We start from the raw sequence: 23,471 nt of genomic DNA on the forward strand, positions 1-23,471 counted from the left end.
CGGGGCCGCGGGGCCGGGGGGTGCGCCGGGCCGGGCCGCTGGGGGGTCCGCGGGGGTGCGCCGGTCCGGGAGCCGGTCCGGGGCCGCGGGGCCGGGGGGTGCGCCGGGCCGGGCCGCTGGGGGGTCCGCGGAGCCGCGGGGGTGCGCGGGGCCGGGGGGTGCGCCGGGCCGCGGAGCCGCGGGGGTGCGCCGGTCCGGGGGGCCGGTCCGGGGCCGCGGAGCCGCGGGAGTGCGCCGGGCCGGGAGCCGCGGGGGTGCGCCGGGCCGGGGGGCCGGTCCGCGGTCGCGGAGCCGCGGGGGTGCGCCGGGCCGGGAGCCCCGGGATGCGCTGAGGCGGGGGGCCGGGCCGGGAGCCGGTCCGGGGTCGCGGGGCCGGGGGGTGCGCCGGGCCGCCGGGGGCAGGCAGGCAGTGCTGGGCGGGCCGGGGGTGGTCGGCCGGGGCTGGCACCCCAGGCTGTAGCCGCAGGGGGGGCCAGCCTGGGCCACACCTCCTCCCCCCATCCCCCCCTTACCTGCTTCAGGCTTCCCGCGAATTAAATGTTCGCGGGAAGCAGGGGAGGGGGCGGAGACTTTGGGGAGGGGGCGGAGTTGGGGCGGAGTTGGGGCGGGGGTGTGGGCGGGGCCGGGGCCGGTGGAGTGTCCTCCATTTGGAGGCACAAAATATGGTAACCCTAGATCATCTGGTCTGACCCCCTGCATGCTGCAGGCCATAAAACCGTCCCTACCCCTTCCCTGGACTCTGCTGCTGAAGTCCCCAATCCTGTTACTAGTGACTTCAATCGGCAGAGACCCTCCTGCTAGAGATCCCTGCCCCATGCTGCGGAGGAAGGCGAAAAACCTCCAGAGGCTCAGCCAATCTGCCCTGGAGGAAAATTCCTTCTTCTTCGAGTGCTTGCTCATATCCATTCCATTAGGTGTGTGCGCGCCGCGTGCACGATCGTCGGAAGATTTTTACCCTAGCAACACCGGCGGGTCGGCTGTGGAGCCCCCTAGAGTGGCGCCTTCATGGCGCTGAATATATACCCCAGCCGACCCGGCGCCCCCTCAGTTCCTTCTTACCGCCCCTGACGGTCGTTGGAACTGTGGAGCGCTGCTTAGCTGTTCTCCACTCTCCCTAGCTTAGTTCGTTATTCGCAGTTATAGTTATAGTTATAGTCCTAGTGTTTATAGTTAAATGGTTCAATAGTTTTAAGAGTTGTCTAGTTGTTAGAATAGTTCAGGGGATTAAGGGGGTCGTCTCCCCCTTTCTCCCCCGGCCGCGGGGCCGGGCTCATGCCCAACGCTCCCGGCTTCAAGCTGTGCGCCTCCTGCGCTAAGCCTATGCCCACGGGCGACCCGCACGATTCCTGTCTGAAGTGCCTGGGAGAGTCCCATCAAACAGACAAGTGCAAGATCTGTAAGGCCTTCAGACCAAGGACCAAGAAGGAGCGGGACTTTCGGCTCCGGCAACTCCTGATGGAGGCGGCACTTAGTCCGGACGCTCCATCTACAAGTCAGGCCCCGGCACCTAGCGCCTCGGTGCGCAGTGCCCCGGCGGCACCGGCCATGACGACCACGCGAGTGGCGTCAGATGAGCCTTCCCGGCACCGGACCTCGTCGGCACCGAAAGCACAGCAAGTGCCTCGGCGCCGGTCATTATCCCCAGGGCATAAGAAAGCCCATAAGACGGGGACCTCCGTGCCGAAGACGCTGGCTCCCCCAGTGCCGGGGGTAGAGCCGCGTACGCCGGTGGAGCACCGGAAACAGGTGCCTCCAGCACCGTCGACTCCGGCGCCGAGGCCGTTGAGTCCGGTGCAGACGGCGTCTCCACCGAGGCAGGCGGTGATACAGTGCCTCCCGTCGACGCCAGAGACCTTCGCGGCGGCGAGAGACTTAATAGCTCTCACGGAGCCGGCACCGCCTCAACCACCGGCACCGACGGCACCGTTGCCTCGCCCGGTCCAGTCGAGGGGGAAACCTGCCTTGATGCGCCCTCCATCGCAAGGGCTGGAACCTCGGCACCGATCCAGGTCCCGAAGCAGGTCCCCACGCCGCTCGCAGTCCCGGCACCGAATATCACCTCGGCACCGGTCGTACTCGCGGCCAAGATCTTCTTCGCGGCACCGCTCTACGTCTCGGCACCGCTATGATCGTCGGCACCGATCAACGTCGAGACGTAGTTCTCGGCACCGCTACGGTCGCCGCTCGACGTCGAGAGGCCGCTCCCGGTACCGGGCATACTCCAGGTCCTCGTCGAGGTCCAGATCCGACTCCCGGTACCGACGAGGTCATCGGCACCGGTCGCGGTCCCGGCACCGATCGCCGGCACCGCGTGGAGATAGATCATCTCCAGACCGGCACCGTGCGGCACCGCAGCCCACGGGAATCGTCTCGACGCTCTCGGCACCGCCATGGCCATCGAGATCGGGGTCTCGCTCCTCGGAGGACCTCTCGAGATCGGCATACCCCCCTCAAGGGCAAGCCGAGGAACAGGGCTTGGGCCATTGGCAGAACATAACAGAGGACCGTTCTCATGGCCCTTCTCACTGGTCGTTTTGGACCCCGTGGGCGTACCATCAGGCGCAAGGGGCTCCAGTTGCTTCGACCTCTCGCTCCGGTCACTCTCTTAGAAGGGCCCCGGAGTCCACCATCTCTCGGCCTCCGCCAGGGGGCATGGAGGCTTCCGTGTCCGCACCACCTGACGCACTGGACTCAAATGCAGGTGATGCTCCGGCCCAGGAGCAGGGAGCCCAGGACCCTCCCTTGGATCCTGTCCCACCGGAGGCATCTTCCTCTTCCTCTCCGGATGAGGCAGTGGCGGGCACATCGTGCACAGGTCCACCTCCAATAGATCTTCGGGCTCACCAAGATCTTCTGCGTCGGATGGCCCGTAATATGGACCTGCAGGCGGAGGAGATAGTGGAGGTGCACGACCCCATCGTGAATATCCTCGGAGCGGATGCCCCATCGAGGGTGGCGTTACCCCTGATCCGCACGATACAAGCCAATGTATCTACGATATGGCAGACTCCTGCCTCTATCCCACCCACAGCGAGAGGGGTGGAAAGGAAATACTTTGTTCCGTCTAAAGGCTACGGGTACTTGTATACCCACCCCCAGCCGTGTTCACTGGTGGTGGCATCAGTGAACGCAAGGGAGCGCCACGGTCAGCAGGCCGCAGCGCCCAAATCGAAGGAGGCTAAGCGCCTCGATTTATTCGGCCGTAAAGTTTACTCAGCCGGAGGGTTGCAACTTAGAGCGGCTAATCAACAGGCGCTCTTGAGCCGCTATAGCTTTAACTCCTGGAACTCTATGGGGAAGTTCAAGGAGTTGGTTCCCCAAGAGTCCAGGGAGGAGTTTGGAGCCCTGGTGGAGGAGGGTAAGAAGGTGGCTCGGACCTCCTTACAGGCCTCCTTAGACATAGCGGACTCTGCTGCGAGAACCCTGGCCTCAGGTATCGCTATGCGGAGGATCTCCTGGCTCCAGGTTTCGGGTCTGCCTCAGGAACTGCAGCAAACCCTGCAGGATCTGCCCTTCGAAGGACAAGGGCTGTTTTCCAAAAAGACGGACTCTCGCCTGCAGAGCCTCAAGGACTCCAGGACGATCATGCGTTCCTTGGGGATGCATGTTGTGGGCCCTCAGCGCAGGCCATTTAGACCGCAGCCTCAGCGCTTCTACCCCCCCCCGCCTCGTCAGAGACAGGACTCGACCCGGAGGCGAGGGCGAGGTGGTAGAAGAAGGTGGACCGGCCCTCAACCTGGTCAGAACCAGGGGCCACCTAGACCACCTTCAGGCCCCAGGCAGAACTTTTGAAGGTGCGGTCGAGGACGGCGCCCCAGTCATCCCACAGGATCCAGCCCCATCCTTTCGGGATCGCCTTTCCCATTTCCACCGGACCTGGTCCCTTATAACTTCGGACCGTTGAGTCCTTCGCACGGTGGACAGGGGATATGCTATCCAGTTTTCTTCAATCCCCCCCTCCTCCCCCCCTTCCCTGTCCCTCTTCAGGGACCCTTCTCACGAGCAACTTCTTATACAGGAAGTTTCCACGCTCCTTGCTATGGGGGCCATAGAGGAGGTTCCAGTGGAGTTAAGGGGCAGGGGATTCTATTCCCGTTACTTCCTCATTCCCAAGTCCAAAGGAGGTCTGCGACCCATCTTGGACTTGCGCGGACTCAACAAATTCGTAGTAAAGTTGAAGTTCCGCATGGTCTCTTTGGGGGCCATTATCCCTTCCCTCGATCCTGGAGACTGGTTCGCCGCCCTCGACATGAAAGATGCATACTTTCACATAGCAATTTACCCGCCTCACAGACGCTTCCTGCGGTTCGTGGTAAGCAAGGTGCACTACCAATTTGCAGTCCTTCCCTTCGGCCTATCCTCGGCCCCAAGGGTGTTCACGAAATGTATGGCTATCGTGGCAGCGTACCTTCGTCGGCAAGGGATACAGGTGTTCCCGTACCTAGACGACTGGCTGGTACGCGGTCGCACCAAAGAACAAGCTCGAGATCACGTCCACATAATAGTGCACACATTCAACAAGTTGGGTATCCTACTCAACAAGGACAAATCCACTCTAGAACCTACCCAGAGAATAGAATTCATCGGCGCGGTTCTAGACTCCAGACGTGCACAGACCATCCTGCCAGACAATCGCTTTTGCACCATCACGAGCCTCATTCAAGGACTCAAGGCCTTCCCAACTACCACGGTGAGGTCGTGCCTCACCCTGCTGGGTCACATGGCTTCCTGCACGTACGTAACCAGGCATGCCAGACTTCGGCTTCGCCCACTCCAGACCTGGGTGTCATCAAGATACCGCCCACATCGGGACAGCCTGAACATGGTGGTCACGGTCCCGAACTCGGTCCTGACCTCCCTCACATGGTGGCTAGACCACAAGGTGGTTTGCGAGGGGATGCCGTTTCACGCCCCACAACCCTCTCTGCACCTGGTCACGGACGCTTCATCCCTGGGTTGGGGCGCCCATCTCAACGAACACCATACCCAGGGCCTGTGGACTGCACCCCAGATAGCCCTGCACATCAATGTTCGGGAACTGATGGCGGTGCGCCTGGCGTGCCAGGCATTTCTCAATCTCCTACGTGGCCGCTGTGTGTTAGTTCTCATCGACAACACCACCGCCATGTTTTACATCAACAAGCAAGGAGGAGCACGTTCGTCAATGCTATGCCAAGAGGCCATTCGCCTGTGGGACTTCTGCATCGCCCACTCAATCCATCTCACGGCATCGTTCCTCCCTGGAGTCCAGAACACTCTGGCGGACCGACTCAGCAGGTCCTTTCAGACTCACGAGTGGTCTATCCGTCCGGACATCATACATTCCGTTTTCCAGAAGTGGGGGTTTCCCCAGATAGACCTGTTTGCATCTCGAGACAACAGGAAGTGCCACGTGTTCTGCTCCCTGCAAGGTCGAGCTCCGGGCTCCCTCTCGGATGCGTTTCTCCTTCCCTGGAAGGACCACCTGTTTTATGCCTTCCCTCCGTTTCCTCTGGTCCACAAGGTACTGCTCAAATTGCGCAGAGACCAGGCACAGGTGATTCTGATCGCCCCAGCGTGGCCGAGACAACATTGGTACACCACGCTGTTGGAGCTCTCGGTTCAGACACCGATCCCGCTTCCATTATGCCCGGACCTCATCTCTCAGGACCACGGCCGCCTGCGTCACCCCGACCTGCAATCACTCCACCTCACGGCGTGGCTGCTCCATGGTTCACCCAGGCAGAGCAGCAGTGCTCGCACTCTGTCCAACAGATTCTGCTGAGCAGTAGGAAGCCCTCAACACGGACCACATACTTGGCCAAGTGGAAGCGGTTCTCCTGTTGGTGCGAACAACGAGCCACGTCCCCGTTGCAGGCACCTATTCCTCTCATTTTGGAATATCTCCTCTCCCTAAAACAGCAAGGATTGGCGATATCTTCAATTAGAGTTCACCTGGCCGCTATATCGGCCTTTCACCCAGGGGAACTCGCATCCTCGGTATTCTCTAACCCGATGGTCGTTAGATTCCTCAAGGGCTTAGACCGGACGTACCCACAACAACGTCAGCCCGTTCAGACGTGGGACCTCAACCTGGTTCTCTCCAAGCTCACAGGTCCTCCATTCGAGCCACTGGCCACCTGTTCACTCCTGTACCTATCCTGGAAGACAGCCTTCCTCGTAGCCATCACCTCAGCAAGGCGCGTTTCTGAACTCAGGGCGCTTACATCCGAGCCCCCTTACACGGTTTTCCATAAGGATAAAGTGCAGCTTCGTCCACATCCTGCCTTTCTCCCTAAGGTGGTTTCTCCATTTCATATCAACCAGGATATATTTCTCCCGGTCTTTCATCCTAAACCACATGCTACTCGCCAGGATCAACGTTTGCATTCTCTGGACGTACGCAGGGCCCTGGCCTTCTATATTGACCGCACAAGGCACTTTAGAAAGACGACGCAACTCTTCGTTGCAGTGGCTGACCGAATGAAAGGCTCACCGGTCTCCTCACAACGCCTATCCTCCTGGATTACGTCTTGCATCCGGACTTGCTATGACCTGGCAGGTGTCTCAGCACCGCACCTCACCGCTCACTCCACGAGGGCCCAAGCTTCCTCGACTGCTTTCCTGGCGCAAGTCCCGATCCAGGACATCTGTAGAGCGGCGGTTTGGTCATCAGTCCACACGTTTACAGCTCACTATGCACTAGTGCAGCAGTCCAGGGACGATGCTGCCTTCGGATCAGCGGTTTTGCACACAGCAATGTCTCACTCCGACCCCACCACCTAAGTTGGGCTTGGGAGTCACCTAATGGAATGGATATGAGCAAGCACTCGAAGAAGAAAAGACGGTTACTCACCGTTGTAACTGTTGTTCTTCGAGATGTGTTGCTCATATCCATTCCAAACCCGCCCCCCGTCCCCACTGTCGGAGTAGCCGGCAAGAAGGAACTGAGGGGGCGCCGGGTCGGCTGGGGTATATATTCAGCGCCATGAAGGCGCCACTCTAGGGGGCTCCACAGCCGACCCGCCGGTGTTGCTAGGGTAAAAATCTTCCGACGATCGTGCACGCGGCGCGCACACACCTAATGGAATGGATATGAGCAACACATCTCGAAGAACAACAGTTACAACGGTGAGTAACCGTCTTTTCCCGACCCCAAATATGGCGATCAGTAAGACCCCGAGCATATAGGCAAGAGTCTCCATCCTGATCCCTGTTAGCCATTATGCTATTTACCTACCATTGCTTGGTTTTCTTGACTACTATGTTTTACCATTAAACCATTCCCTCCATAAACTTATCTAACTTAATCTTAAAACCAGACAGGTCCCTCGCCCCCACCGTTTCCCTCGGAAGGCCGTTCCAATATTTCACCCCTCTGACGGTCAGAAACCTTCGTCTAATTTCAAGCCTGAACTTCCCCACGGCCAGTTTATATCCATTCGTTCTCGTATCCACGTTAGTACTAAGCTGGAATAATTCTTCTCCCTCCCTTGTATTAATCCCTCTAATATATTTAAAGATAGCAATCATATCCCCTCTCAGCCTTCGCTTTGTCAGACTAAACAACCCAAGCTCCTCTAGTCTCCTTTCATACGACAGGTTTTCCATTCCTCTGATCATCCTAGTGGCCCTTCTCTGCACCCGTTCCAGTTTGAGTTCGTCTTTTTTAAACATGGGAGACCAGAACTGCACACAGTACTCCAAATGAGGTCTCACCAGCGCCTTGTACAACGGAAGCAGGACCTCCTTATCCCTACTAGATATACCTCGCCTAATGCATCCCAAGACAGCATTGGCTTTTTTCACCGCCACGTCACATTGTCGACTCATAGTCATCCTGCGGTCTACAAGGACCCCTAGGTCCTTCTCCTCTTCCGTTACTTCTAACCAATGCGTCCCCATCTTGTAACTAAAATTGTTATTAGTCATCCCCAAATGCATCACCTTACACTTTTCACTATTAAATTTCATCCTATTTCTGATACTTCAATTCACAAGCTCATTCAAGTCTCCCTGCAGGATATCCCTATCCTCTTCCGAATTTACAACGCCTCCCACCTTCGTATCATCCGCAAACTTTATCAGCCCACTCCTGCAATCGGTTCCGAGGTCAGTTATAAATAGATTAAATAAGATGGGTCCCAAAACCGAACCTTGAGGCACTCCACTAGTAACCTCCCTCCAACCTGACAGTTCACCCTTTAATATGACCCGCTGCATTCTCCCCATTAACCAATTCCTTATCCACCTCTGGATTTTCATATCGATCCCCATGTTTTTCAGTTTAACCAATAATTCCTCATGGGGTACAGTATCAAACGCTTTACTGAAATCCAGGTATATTAGGTCCACCGCATTTCCCTTATCTAATAAATCCGTTACTTTCTCAAAGAAGGAGATCAGATTCGTTTGGCACGATCTGCCCTTCGTAAAACCATGTTGTAATTTATCGCAGTTGCCACTAATCTCCAGGTCCTCAACTAGTTTCTCTTTCAGAATTTTCTCTAACACCTTGCACACTACAGATGTTAAACTAACAGGCCTGTAGTTACCCGGATCACTTTTTTTCCCTTTCTTGAAAATAGGAACCACATTAGCTATTCTCCAGTCTAACGGGACCACCCCCGAGTTTACGGATTCATTAAATATTATCGCTAACGGGCCTGCTATTTCCCGCGCCAATTCCTTCAATATTCTCGGATGAAGATCGTCCGGTCCTCCCGACTTAGCCTCATTAAGGTGTTCAAGTTTTGTTTCTACCTCAGATACGGTAATCCCCCATCCTGAATGCCCCTCTGTAGTGGTGCTAGTATCCCTAATCCCTTCATTGGCCTCATTAAACACCGATGCAAAATATTCATTGAGATATTGCGCCATGCCTAGATTGTCTTTAATCTCCTCTCCGGCAATAGTCTTCAGCGGTCCCACTTCTTCTTTCTTTGCTTTCTTCCTATTTATGCAAATAGGATTTACCATTTGAGGGGGACGGATTGTTCTCGGACAAGACGGACTCTCGTCTGCAGAGCCTCAAGGACTCGAGAACAATCATGCGCTCCCTGGGGATGCATGTTCCGGGACCCCAGCGCAGGCCATTTCGACCCCAGCCTCAGCGGTTCTACCCCCCCCACCTCGTCCGAGACAGGACTCTGCCAGAAGGCGGGGGCGAGGTGGTAGGAGAAGGTTGACCGGCCCTCAACCCGGTCAGAACCAGGGGCCACCTCGGCCACCTTCAGGCCCCAGGCAGAACTTTTGAAGGTGTGGTCGAGGACAGCGCCCCAGTCATCTCCCAGGATCCAGCCCCCTCCTTTCGGGATCGTCTCTCCCATTTCCACCGTGCTTGGTCCCTTATAACCTCGGACCGTTGGGTCCTTCGCACGGTGGAGAGGGGATACGCTCTCCAGTTTTCTTCATCCCCCTCCTCCCACCCCCCCTCCCTGTCCCTCTTCAGGGACCCTTCTCACGAGCAACTTCTTATACAGGAGGTTTCTACGCTCCTATCTATGGGGGCCATAGAGGAGGTTCCATTAGCGTTAAGGGGCAGGGGATTTTATTCCCGCTACTTCCTGATCCCCAAGTCCATTATCCCTTCCCTGGATCCTGGAGACTGGTTCGCCGTTCTCGACATGAAGGACGCATACTTCCATATAGCAATCTACCCGCCTCACAGGCGCTTCCTGCGATTTGTGGTAAACAAGGTGCATTACCAATTTGCAGTCCTTCCCTTCGGCCTATCCTCGGCCCCAAGAGTGTTCACAAAATGTATGGCCGTCGTGGCGGCATACCTTCGTCGGCAAGGGATACAGGTGTTCCCGTATTTAGACGACTGGCTGGTACGCGGTCGCACCAGAGAGCAAGTTCGAGCCCACATTCACATAATAGTACACACATTCCACGAGTTGGGCATTCTACTCAACAAAGAGAAATCCACTCTAGAGCCTACCCAGAGGATAGAATTTATTGGGGCAGTCCTAGACTCCGGACGTGCACAAGCTATTCTACCAGACAATCGTTTTCATACCATCACAAGCCTCATTCGAGGACTCAGGGCCTTCCCAATTACCACAGTGAGGTCGTGCCTCACCCTGTTGGGTCACATGGCCTCTTGCACGTACGTAACCAGGCATGCCAGACTTCGGCTTCGCCCACTCCAGACCTGGGTATCATCGGTATACCGCCCATATCGGGACAGCCTGAATATGGTGCTCACGGTTCCGAACTCGGTCTTGACCTCCCTCACCTGGTGGCTAGATCACAGTGTGGTTTGCGAGGGAATGCCGTTTCACGCCCCACAACCCTCTATGCACCTGGTCACAGACGCTTCGTCTCTGGGTTGGGGTGCCCATCTCAACGAACACCATACCCAGGGCCTGTGGACCGCACCCCAACTAGCCCTGCACATCAATGTTCGGGAGCTGATGGCGGTGCGCCTGGCGTGCCAGGCATTTCTCAATCTCCTACGTGGCCGCTGTGTGTTAGTTCTCATCGACAACACCACGGCCATGTTTTACATCAACAAGCAAGGAGGAGCACTTCGTCGACTCTATGCCAAGAGGCCATTCGCCTGTGGGACTTCTGCATCGCCCACTCGATCCATCTCACGGCATCGTTTCTTCTTGGAGTCCAGAACACTTTAGCGGATCGACTCAGCAGGTCCTTTCAGACGCACGAGTGGTCAATTCGTCCGGACATCATCTATTCCGTTTTCCAGAGGTGGGGATTTCCCCAGGTAGACCTGTTTGCATCTCGAGCCAACAGGAAGTGCCACGCGTTCTGCTCCCTACAAGGGCGAGCTCCGGGCTCTCTATCGGACGCGTTTCTCCTGCCTTGGAAGGACCACCTGTTTTACGCTTTCCCTCCATTTCCTCTGGTCCACAAGGTGCTGCTCAAATTACGCAGAGACCAGGCACAAGTAATTCTAGTCGCTCCAGCGTGGCCGAGACAACACTGGTACACCACACTGTTAGAGCTCTCAGTTCAGACACCTATCCCGCTTCCGTTGTGTCCAGATCTCATCTCTCAGGACCACGGCCGACTACGTCACCCTGACCTACAATCACTCCACCTCACGGCGTGGTTGCTCCATGGTTCACCCAGGCAGAGCAGCAATGCTCGCACTCTGTCCAGCAGATTCTGCTGAGCAGTAGGAAGCCTTCAACACGGACCACGTACTTGGCCAAGTGGAAGCGGTTCTCCTGTTGGTGCGAACAACGAGCCACGTCCCCGTTACAGGCACCTATTCCTCTCATATTGGAATATCTCCTCTCCCTAAAACAGCAGGGTTTGGCGATATCTTCAATTAGAGTTCACCTGGCCGCTATATCGGCCTTTCACCCAGGGGAACTCGCGTCCTCGGTATTCTCTAACCCGATGGTCGTTAGATTCCTCAAGGGCTTAGACCGGATGTACCCACAACAACGTCAGCCCGTTCCGACGTGGGATCTCAACCTGGTTCTCTCCAAGCTCACAGGTCCTCCATTCGAGCCACTGGCCACCTGTTCACTTCTGTACCTATCCTGAAAGACAGCCTTCCTCGTAGCCATCACCTCAGCAAGGCGCGTTTCTGAACTCAGGGCGCTTACATCCGAGCCCCCTTACACAGTTTTCCATAAGGATAAAGTGCAGCTTCGTCCACATCCTGCCTTTCTTCCTAAGGTGGTCTCTCCATTTCACATGAATCAGGATATATTTCTCCCAGTCTTCCATCCTAAACCACATGCTACTCGCCATGACCAGCGTTTGCATTCTTTGGACGTACGCAGGGCCCTGGCTTTCTATATTGACCGCACAAGGCACTTTAGAAAGACGACGCAACTCTTCGTTGCAGTGGCCGACCGAATGAAAGGCTTACCGGTCTCCTCACAACGCCTATCCTCCTGGATCACGTCTTGCATCCGGACTTGCTATGACCTGGCAGGTGTCTCAACACCGCACCTCACCGCTCACTCCACGAGAGCCCAAGCTTCCTCGACTGCTTTCCTGGCTCAAGTTCCGATCCAGGACATTTGTAGAGCTGCAGTTTGGTCATCAGTCAACACATTTGCAGCTCACTACGCACTGGTACAGCAGTCCAGGGACGATGCTGCATTCGGATCAGCGGTTTTGCACACAGCAATGTCTCACTCCGACCCCACCACCTAGGTAAGGCTTGGGAGTCACCTAATTGGAATCGATATGAGCAAGCACTCGAAGAAGAAAAGACGGTTACTCACCGTTGTAACTGTTGTTCTTCGAGATGTGTTGCTCATATCCATTCCAAACCCGCCCCCCTTCCCCACTGTCGGAGTAGCCGGCAAGAAGGAACTGAGGGGGCGCCGGGTCGGCTGGGGTATATATCCAGCGCCATGAAGGCGCCACTCTAGGGGGCTCCACAGCCGACCCGCCGGGTGTTGCTAGGGTAGAAAATTCTCCGACGATTGTGCACGCGGCGTGCGCACACCTGATTGGAATGGATATGAGCAACACATCTCGAAGAACAACAGTTACAACGGTGAGTAACCGTCTTTTGGCTATACTGCCTTTAACATTTTTATTAACTATCTGGAATCAAGAGTAAGCAGACCATGTAGAAAAAACTTGTATTTCATATGCATAGGAAGTATGCCATTGTTTTTCTATATATTAACTTGTGTGTGGAGTGTAATTTGTATTGAAGGGTCCGCTCTCATGTTAATTCATGTACTAATAAATTGGGCAAGTGAAGTGAGCCCTTACATTCGACTCCATGGCATTTCTCTGTCTGTCTCGTGGTAATTTTTTGAAAAATGCATCTCATTAATTCCAAAATTCCAGGGAATGATCTAGGTATCAGTGGGCAGAACCTTATTGAAGTGTTATGACTCTGGATACAGGAGTGAGGTGGTGACCTCACAGGGACCCGTGGCAGGGAGCAGACATTCTGGATATAGGGACGAGGCAGTGACTTCAGGGTGAGAATAAGTTTAGGGCACCATAGAGCTTCCCCTGCCTGCAGCACCAAAAGGGCACCCTGTGGGCCTAAGTTTAGTGGAAATCAGGCTACTGGAAGACTCACTCCCCTACTTTGGCCAGTTCCCCCCACACTGGGCCACTCACCCCAACTCTGGCCTGCAGGGGCATGAGCTAGCCCTAGTGGTGGCAAGGTTCTGACTGTTGCCTGTGAGGGCTCAGCTGTCCATTCAAAGGGTGCTACCCTCTAGGGATAATACCTCATTTTTAATCCATAGATAGCAGAGTGTTTTACAAAGCAGGTCAGCATCTTCATCCCCATTTTACAAATGGGGAAACTGGGGCACAGAGTGGGGATGCGACATGCCCAAGGTTATCCAGTGGGCCAGCGGCAGAGCCAGGGCTAGAACCCAGGTCTCCCGAGTCCTAACCTAGTACTCGATCTGTTTTCTCTATCCAAGAGGTAAAGCCTATGCTAGTTCTATAGCATTTGCGTGTTGCGCTTGTTAGGGTTGTTCTCAGCAATGAGTACAGAGCTTAGATGTAACAATTAAACGATTGTAAGGAGAGATGGTAGAAAATAGTAATTGGAACCTGCTGTCTTCAGCCGTCTGCAGTTCCCTGATTTCCCCCCAATGCCACCTTTCAAGGCAGAGGCGGGACAGCCCAGTATCATGCATTCCTGCGGCCCAGCCTGAATTGCATGCGGTTGGCTGAACTGCAGTTGCACCTGGTGGCCACTAGAGGCAGCTGTGCTGCATGGTGTTAGGTGGCTGCCAGCGTGGAACCTGCCCCGAGGAGGAAGTGGTGATGATGGCAAATGGAATAGACAGGGAGTAAGGTGGGCAGAGGAGTGCGTGGTGGTGGTGGTGGTGGTGGTGTGTGTGTGTGGTGGGTGTGGAACTGGGCTGAATGAGGAGGAAGAGACTGGAGGGGAACTGAGGCAGGGAAGCACAGAAAAGGGGGGTGGTAGGCCGTGACTGAGGGGGGGGGGGGCACAGAATAAGGGAACTGCTCCAGGCTGAGCTGCCAGGCACTGCATTTCACTTTAAGCACATGAGCAGTCCCACTGACATGCTTACGTGCTTTTCCGGCTCGGGGCCGGAGCACTCCACATCCTGCAGGATTGAGCCCAAATGGCCAGGAAGGACATGGGAAGCAGTAAGACTTAAGGGTGATAGTGGACAGCAAGTTACAGCTGAGCTCACGGGGGATATGGCTGCAAGAAAGAGGCACTGGGTGAAATCCTGTCCCCAACTGAAGTCTATCAGAATTTTGCCATTGACTTCAGTGGGGCCAGGACTTCATCTCATGTGGTTTGGTGATTCATTACCAGCGGGAGCATGTCTTGGAGCAAGGAGGCCTCTGTACATGGGTCCTTTGAGACGGCATATAAATTCTGCATCCCGTTTGGAACATGCTGACACCCAACAGATGTGTACAAAGTGAAAGGGATTAATAGAAGGCCAAGAAAAATAACTGCGGAGCTTGGGGGGCTGGTTAGCCTTTCTGACTGGGAAAGACTTAACTAACTAACTACAGGGATCTGTTACTCAGCAGCTTCTGAGTGTTGAGACTGTTTCTGGGTATTGCACCTTTAATGGGCTGCAACTGCCATTTGGTGAGACAGCAAGTGCAGCATGTTACAAGTGAAACCCACACCATGTGCTCTCTCCTGGAGAGTTTATTCTGGTGGCTGCCCTTAGTTTGAAAAGAAAGCAACTGAGACTGAGTCTAGCTGTTTCCCCTGTGCAAAGAGCAGTCAATCAGCTCTTCATGGAAAATCCTACAAGAAAATAAGTAAGGTTGCCAATTTTGGTTGGGCATATTCCTGGAGATTTCATCGCATAACATAATCTTTAATTCCTGGGGACTCCAGGACAATCCTGGAGGGCTGGCAACTTTAAAATAACCCTTGTTTTTAAACTCAGGTCTGTTTGGCCACAGGATGGACCCAGCAGAGGAGCTCCCGAAGCAGCAGGGGGATTTCCTGGATGAGACGGGGCAGAAGCCAGGACCTGACGATGTGGATGCCCCGGCGCAGCCTGAGGCCAGTGGGGAGGGGCAGCACCAGTGCCCCGCTCTCCTGTGGGACACCCTAGCCAAGCAGTTTCTGGAGTATGAGCAGGCGTCTCCTTATCTCATCCCAGAAGAGCAGCAGAGGAGGCTGCTGGGCTTCCTTCCCCTCTTCCTAAAGGTTTGCTCTTCTGCTATCTTAGGGGCCTGGCTAGAGGCTTTACCCCTAATTCTCTGTTGCCCTGCACCTAGCATGGTCATCATTTACACGGTGGGTGGGCGTATGCCCTGTATGCCACGGGGTCTGTTCTGTAGCTCCCTCGTGGGGTGCTTTTGTCCTTCAGCCACCCTTCTAATAGCTCCTGCAGTGTGTGTGATTACACTGGGAAGCTGCGCTTTGTGGGACTGGGCAGTTGGAAGCAAAGGATCTGCCAGTGGATGGGCACGTTTCAAAGCGGGGTTGGGACTGGTGTGGTGTGGGAAGGGTTAGACCAGCGGTGCCCCTTGTTAAGAAAGGATGCGGATCATCTGGGTACAGGTTAGGCTGGGATGGGCAAACTGTTTGGTTTATGCAACCTGATGGATAGAGAGCACAGAGTAAATGATGTCCAGATCGAATTCTTGGAATAATAATACCTAGCTCTTACACAGCCCTGTTCATTGGTAGATCTCAAGGTGCTTTACAAAGAAAGCAAAGGGCACACTTCCACATGAAAGCCAGTTAACTGTAATGATCATGCTGTTGATGGTTCATGTGTCTGTTGCAATATGTACTATGTGCTCTGAGCCATTTTACAGAAGGGGAAACTGAGGTACAGAGAGGTGAGGTGACTTGCCCAGGGTCACCCAGGAGGCCATTGGCAGAAATAGGAATAGACCCTGGATCTCCTGAATCCCAATCAAGTGCTCTAACCACTAGGCCGTACTGCCACTTACTACAGACACTCCCCCCCAGAGCTCCCATTTGCAAGAGGCTTCAGGATAAAATCCAGTGAGTGCTACTTCCAGAGGGGCTACACTCACCATCTCCCACATCCCCTGCTGTTGACTGAAACCTGGAATGCTGCTTTTGTTTGACAGGGGACAAATATGCAGCCAGAGTGGTGAAAGGAGCTCTACTCTTACAGCAGTAGGCACGGCAATAGAACGTACTGGGATGGATAGAAAATTGTTCCTAGTTTCAAATACGTTATGGCTGCATAAAGGATGCCATGGCTTCAAACTCAATCTAGCTGCAAATCTCAGCATGTAAGTCAGTCAGTCTTCTCCTGAAGATCCAAGTAGTGATGGGCCAGAACATTTAGATCCAGATTTCAGACATATCCTCCCACAATGATATTTTCCTGCAAAAGTTTCTTGGTTTTGATGACACCCCGTTTTGGGGGCAAGTTTTTGCTATTCATGGTGTGTGATTGATTAGTCACCAAAGTTACTCTTTCTGCTCCCAACTAGTCAAGGCAATCTTTCTCAACAGGAATGTGGGGAGGCAGGAACCAGAGGTCTGGACTGTTCATAGCTTTTGCATAGCTGAACAGATTGCTGTATGCAAATTGCCTCCCCCGGGGGCCAAATAGCCCCAAAGGAGTTGGGAAAAGGCAGGGACTGGGAGCATAGTGCACCATGTGTGCTGGGAGGCACAAAATCATTTACATCTGGCAAGGGACATAAAAGGCAATAAAAAGAGGTTCTTTAAATACATTGGGAGCAAGAGAAAAGGAAGGAAAGTGTAGGTCCCCTACTTAGTGGGGAAGGAGATCTAATAACTTATGACATCAAGAAGGTTGTGGGGTTTAGTGCCTATTACGTTTCAGTCTTCACTAAAAAGTTGAATGGTGACCAGCTACTCAGAAGTAATCTATCTTCAATAACTCCGGGAGGATATGTGAGGTCATAGAGGACTAGAGAAGGGCAAACATAGTGCCTGTCTTTAAAAAGAGGACATGGGAATTATAGACCAGTCAGCCTACCTTTGATACCTGGAAAGATACTGGGACAAATTATTAAACAATCTGGGGAATAAGGTTATAAGGAATAGCCAGCATGGATTTGCTAAGAAAAAATTGTGCTAAACCAACCTAACTTCCTGTTTGATGGGCTTACTGGCCTAGTGGATGGGGGGAAGCAGAAGATATGATATATCTTCATTTCTTATTAAGGCTTTTGATACAATCCCACATGACATTCTCAGGGAAATGTAGTCTAAATGAAATTGCTATAAGATGGGTGCACAGCTGATTGAGAGACCGTAATCAAACAGTAGTTATCAATGGTTTACTGTCAAACTGGGAGGGTGTATGTAATGGGGTCCCTCAGGGGTCGGTCCTGGGTCCAGTATTATTAAATAGTTTTGTTAATCCATTTGGATAATGGAGTCGGGACTATGTTTATAAAATTTGCAGATGACACCAAGCCGGGAGGGGTTGCAAGCACTTTGGAGGACAGGTTTGGAATTCAAAACCACCATGACAAATTAGAGAATTGGTCTGAAATCAACAAGATGAAATTCAATAAAGACAAATGCAAAGTACTTCACTTAGGAAGGAAAAATCAAATGCACATCTACAAAATGGGGAATAACTGTTTAGGTGGCAGTACTGCTGAAAAGGAGCTGGGGCTTCTTGTGCATCAAAAATGAAATGTGAGTCAACAATGTGATGCAGCTGCGAAAAAGGCTAATATCACTCTGGGATGTATTAACTAACAGGAGTGCTGTATGTAAGACACGGGAGGTAATTGTCCTGTTTCACTCAGGATTGGTGAGGTCTCCGCTGGAGTGCTGTGTCCAGTTCTGGATGCCACCTTTTAGGAAAGATGTGGACAAATTGGGGAGTCCAGAGGAGAGAGACACAAATGATAGAAGGTTTAGAAAACCTAACATGTAGAGAAAGGTTAAAAAAATTGGCTGTATTTAGTCCCAAGAAAAGAAGACTGAGGGGGGACCTGACAAGTTTTCAAACATGTTAAGGGCTGTTATAAAGAGGATGGTGATCAATGGTTCTCCTTGTTCACTGAAGTTAGGACAACAAGTAATGGGCTTAATCTGCAGCAAGGGAGTTTTAGGTTAGATATTAGGAAAAACTTTCTAACTCTAAAGGTAGTTGAGCTCTGGAACAGGCTTCCAAGGAAATTGTGGAATCTCCATCATCCACGAAGAAGTGGGTATTCGCCCACGAAAGCTCATGCTCCTATACGTCTTTTAGTCTATAAGGTGCCACAGGACTCTTTGCTCCATCACTGGAGGTTGTTAAGAACAGGCTGGACAAACACTTGTAAGGGATGGTCCAGGTTTATTTGGCCCTGCCTCTGTGAAGGGGCCTGGACTCGATGACTTTTTGGGTCCCTTCCAGCTCTGCATTGCTCTGATTCTGTGCTCCAGGAAGGACTGTGAAATCCACACCTAAGCTCCCCCATCTCCAGTTCTGGCCATCTTCTAACTCAGGCCTGTGCCTGTCAGGTACAACATGGTCCATGACAGCTGATAAATAATATCCTTTCCAGTCCATGTTTTCAGATAAGTCACTTGTGATAAAATCCATGACTCTTTTGGGTTTGGCCGGTATTTCACCAGTAAAACGGCAGCTGTCTGAACTCTCAGGAGCAGTGAATGATCTGCCCCAATGAATGAATGAGCAAACGCTTTGTGTTCATCCATCACTCCTTTTTTTACTGCTTAACCAGCCAACGGCCCGTCCGGATCTGTCGGGACGTGAAGGTGTGCTGCTGGTGAGCCTGAGTGTTTTAAACCTGAGGCTTCCCACACTGTGTTCGTGTAGCACAAAGGCCTGGTTAATGTTCTATCAGGTGAAAAGCGAAAGCCTCACTCAGCTGCCACTTTCTCCTTCCCCTGGGGATTTGTTCGCATACAAGTGTGACTGTCCCAAGTTCAGGAACCTGCCCTCCTCCTGCCTACAACAGACTTGGTATGTGTGGGGGGAAACCCTTACCCCTCTGAGTCAATGGCAAAATTCTGACTGACTTCCAGGGGACCAGCATTTCAGCCTTGACCTTTAAAAGACACTCTGCTTTGACTCAGGCGCTTATCAGCTTGGCTGGTTTCTGTCGGCAGGGCCCATATGCTTTTTAAACACATTAGAGCAGGGATGGCCAACGTGAGCCTGAGAAGGAGCCAGAATTTACCAATGTACATTGCCAAAGAGGCACAGTAATATGTCAGCAGCCCCCCATCAGCTCCCCCACCCCACTCTCAGCACCTCCCACCCACCAGCAGCCCCACCAATCAGCGCATCCCCCTCCCTCCCCGCACCTCCCGATCAGCTGTTTTGTGGCATGCAGGAGGCTCTGGGGGGAAGGGGAAGGAGCGAGGGCACGGCAGGCTCAGGGGAGGGGGCAGGAAGGGGTGGAGTGGGGGCAGGGCCTGTGGCAGAGCCAGGGGTTGAGCAGTGAGCAGCCCCAGGGACATTGGAAAGCTGGCGCCTGTAGCTCCAGCCCTGGAGTCGGTGCCTATACAAGGAAAAGCATATTAACTTTTGAAGCGCCGCATGTGGCTCCGGAGCCACAGGTTGGCCACCCCTGCATTAAAGGCTGTGCCATGCCACTCCCCTCCCCATGCGTTGCCTGGAACAGTGCAGCAGTGACACACAACCCCTGCAGAGGGCGCAAGCTCGCCCTGAGTTTCTGTTCTCCCTTCGCTAGCAGCGCTTCTCTCCGGGTTCCCCCATTGCGCTCTGACTGGATTAGGGGCCGCCCACTCCTTAGCAGTAGCATATCTGGGGGGAAGCAGGGGAAGCGGCTGCTCCCCCACTGAGCACATTCCCCAAAAGTGGCGCCTTTTTAATTTTTACACTCGCGCGGGGACGACGTTGCGGGATGAGACCTTGGAAGCACCTCTTTGCTCCCAGCTGTTAGCTCGCGGCGCAGAGGGCATGCCTGTCCCATTAAACTGGGTGGGAGGAGGCATTCCCATGGTGCCTAGCGGTGGGCGGCTTGGATTTTAAATCCTAGCAGCTGGCGGCGAGAGCGGGGCGAGGTCAGCAGCCGTGCAGGGAGCAGGGCAGGGCAGGGTTCGGGAGCCGCGGGCAGGGGCGGGGCAGGATCACGAGCGTGGTGGCTGGGAAGAGGGTGAAGCCGCTGGGCGCAGCGGAGCCCGGGAAGGGGGCTAGGGCTGGGGCTGGGGCCGGGGCACTCACCAGCAGCAGTGTGGGAAGTGGAGCAATGTGGCCCCAGCCTGCTCCACTCCCCCAGCTCCCAGCCGTGGCGCTCCGCTTCCCGCTGCCGGCGAGTGTGGTGTGCGGGGAGGTTGGGGAAAGGTTCTTCCCCACCCCCCACTCACCGGCGGCGGGAAGCAGAGCGATGCGGCCCCAGCCAGTTCCGCTTCCCTTGCCCCTGCCCCTGCCCCTACCCCTACCCCAGCCGTGTTGCTGGGGGGAAGGGAGGGGGATTAGGAAAAGGTTTCCCCCCCACACACTCACTGGAGGCGGGAAGCAGAGCAACGCGGCCCCAGCCTGCTCCGCTTCCCTTGCCCGGGCCCCAGCCATGTCGCTGGGGTGGGGGGATTGGGGAAAGGTCCCTCCTTGCTCCCCCCCCACTCAGCAGCAGCAGCGGCGGGAAGCAGAGCAGCCCGGCCCTAGCCCGCTCCACTCTGCTAGCTCTCAGCCACGTCGCTCCACTTCCCGCTGCCGGTGAGTGCGGGGAGGTTGGGGAAAGGACGCCCCCCTGCATTCACCGCCGGTGGGAAGCAGAGCGACACGGCCCCAGCCCATTCCGCTTCCCTTGCCTCTGCCCCAGCCGTGTTGCTTGGGGGCTGGGGAAAGGTCCCCCCTCCCCTGCTGCACTCATCGAGCTGGCTGGGGCTGGGTTGCTCCGCTTCTGCTGCTGCCGGTGAGTGCAGGGGGGGATCCCTTCCCCCAAGCTCCCTCCCCTGAGCGACACGGCTGGGGTGAGGGAAGCGGACAGGGCTGGCTCTGACTTTTTTGCTGCCCCAAGCCATAAAAAAGAAAAAGAAAAAACCCAGGGCACAGGGCAGCCGGACCCGGAGGCAAAACAAAAAACAACAACCAAAAACCCTGGGTGCAGGGCGGCTGGACCCAGATGCAAGGCAAATAAATAAATAAACCCCAGGGTGCAGGGTGGCCGGACCCGGAGGCAAAGCCAAAAAAAAAAAAAATAGGGCAGCCGTGCCGCCCTAGGATTGGACGGAATGCTGCCCCTTACAATCTGCCGCCCCAAGCACAAGCTTGCTTGGCTGGTGCCTGGAGCCCTGGAAGCGGAGCAGGTTGCTCCCTGTTTCCCGCTAATCCCCTGGGCCACTCTGGGCCTGCAGGCCCCCAAAAGTGTCAAACTCCCTGATGCGTCTTGGTCATCCCAGGATGATTTAGGCAGTGTCTCAGCAGTGGTGAAAAAGAGCATTTTCCAGCACTTCCATGCAAAGTTGGATTTGTCAAGGAAATGTTGAAATCCAGAATTTTAAACCTTGAGGGTTTCACCCAAGATGAACTCACTTCCATGTGAAAAAACGGTTACTCCAAACTGATGCCATTTTGGAGCAAAACATTGCAAGTTTCTTGGGACTGATAGGGAGGAAAAACACAAAGTTGCAATGAAACATGAAAGCTTCAGACACCAAGCAATCAGAGCAATGTAGGCCTGGAAGGGACCCCCAAAAGTATCAAGTTGTCAATATTTCACACAGCCTTATTCAGCAGTTCACAGCCCAATCAATCAACAAGAAATAAGCTGGAGTTAGCCAGTAGTGACTATATATAGGAGCTTCAGAAAATCTTCTTTGCTATTCAGCATTACTTCTATGGAAGGGATATTTTTTGGAATGAAACTTTCAAAGGATTGAGGACGTTAGCCATCCAGCTTGCTGTTGCAGAAGTTCTTTTGACTGTACACCCAAAGCTAGAAATCTAAGGATTTAGAGCTATGCAGAAAGGCAGGAAGTCATGTTTATTTTTGATCTACCACTATGACGAAAAAAATAATTTTTAGCACATCTAGGAGGAAGGGTTTCTCTTCCCCATGATGCATGCTCAGAACTGCAGAGACAGTCGCATTTTTAAACAAGGTCTCCTTGGCCATATTCACACCCCTTGTGCCTTTGCTTTCCACATACATCCTAGTATGACTTCTGGTGGAAAGTGAATTCCCAGAACTCACTACTACCCACTGATAGTGAACTTTACATTCTTAAGGACCTTGAATGGCTACACTGCAATCCAGAGAGGGAGCCATGAACTCCTTGGGACCATAGGTTCATTACAATGTTTTCAGTGAAATGTTTTCCCAGTTCCCTGGGACGAATCGGCAGAACTTTGGACAGTGTGAGCATTCTGGGCCAGATGACCTAGAACTCTGCAGATTTGCATCACAGAGAGAATCAGGATTTTTACCATCTGGTCTTTTTCTTCTTTCTTGTAAAATCCTTCCTCCCTCCCTCCCTGGCCTGTACTTAGGGATCAAAATCCCTGCTCAGTTTGTGTATGTCGTAAGGCTTTCAGCCACGGGAGGTGGCTGGGGGCACTTGTAAGCCCCAGTTCCTCATTCTAATTAAGATGATTGCCCTTTGCAGTACCTTCCTCCCCCTCTTTGTCTTTTCCTTCCTCTATGCATCACTCCATGGCCATTACACGTTTGGAACCTTTGCACTTAAGTAGTATTTGCGTTCTATTTCCCGCGGCTGTAGGCAGGAGGAGGGGACGGGTGCTCCACAGGCGGAGCACAGGAGCTCCATGAGTCATCCGGGCTCACAGGGTTAGTGGGAACACATTGTGCATGTGACTCACATCCAAGCCAGGGCAGGGCAGCGCGACCCCTATAGCTTCTCCTGTGGCTCTTCATGCTACTGAGAGCGTTGGAGTTATTGATTTATTATACAGTTGGCTTTTGATCCAGCCAAGATCTCCTATCCTGCCCTCCAGCACTGGGCAGGAGCTGATGCTCCAGAGGAACATTAAGTCCTCCCCAATGGAAGTGTGACAAGGTCTATGATCCCGCATAGGATACCATGGCTCTTCTGTTGAGCTCCCCTGTTAGTAGAGTTAGAACCCTGTGTAAAACTGCCGAGTGTATTTTGTTGACTCACTGAGGCAGATGCATCGTGGGAGGAGGTGTGGCAGGAGAGCTGGGCATGGCAAATGCTACAGAGACAGGGAGGTGCCATAGGAAAGAAATGTGAGGAATCGCCAGGGTTGGCGAGAGAGCTCAGGCTGAGGTTTGTTATATGAGTTACCAGTAAAGGAAGGGAGTCGGTTTGACCTTCAAGTCTGGGAGCAAGTTGGGCATGACACCTGCTCACCACTGGGTCTGGGGAGACAGAATATGCAGAGTTGGGAGAGTGGCCAATGTTTAGCCATTGAATCCAACTCCTCTCTTGGAGTGCACATTGGGAGTGAGGTGGCCTTCCAGCAAGGTTTTTGCACTAGCACTGTGTTACGATGAAGCTGTGGGTGTACCATTGCTGGATCCAATTGGAATTGCACAGCTCTCTGACTTGGGCCCTATTCTGCTAGCGGCTAGTGAGTCTTCTTCTAAGTGGTAGGGGCTTGTGCTTTTAGAGCAAGAAGATCGGAGGTCTATTCCTGTTGTCA

At 53.7% G+C, this 23,471-nt stretch overlaps 1 protein-coding gene across 2 annotated transcripts in view; it reads left to right on the forward strand.

The window, feature by feature from the left end:
- WDFY4 (WDFY family member 4) overlaps positions 1-23,471 on the forward strand; it is a 253,577-nt gene that overhangs the window by 7,619 nt on the left and 222,487 nt on the right. Inside the window, exon 2 of one of the 2 annotated variants that reach the window (XM_005307318.4) lies at positions 14,838-15,103. In XM_005307318.4, the coding sequence (XP_005307375.2) occupies positions 14,855-15,103 (249 nt within the window). In that variant the 5' untranslated portion in view covers positions 14,838-14,854. The remainder of the gene's footprint in view (positions 1-14,837; positions 15,104-23,471) is intronic. The other variant, XM_042856108.2, reaches the window with a different exon arrangement.

Source organism: Chrysemys picta, chromosome 7 (genome assembly GCF_011386835.1).
Source record: "Chrysemys picta bellii isolate R12L10 chromosome 7, ASM1138683v2, whole genome shotgun sequence".
Classification (NCBI taxonomy): Eukaryota; Metazoa; Chordata; order Testudines; family Emydidae; genus Chrysemys; species Chrysemys picta.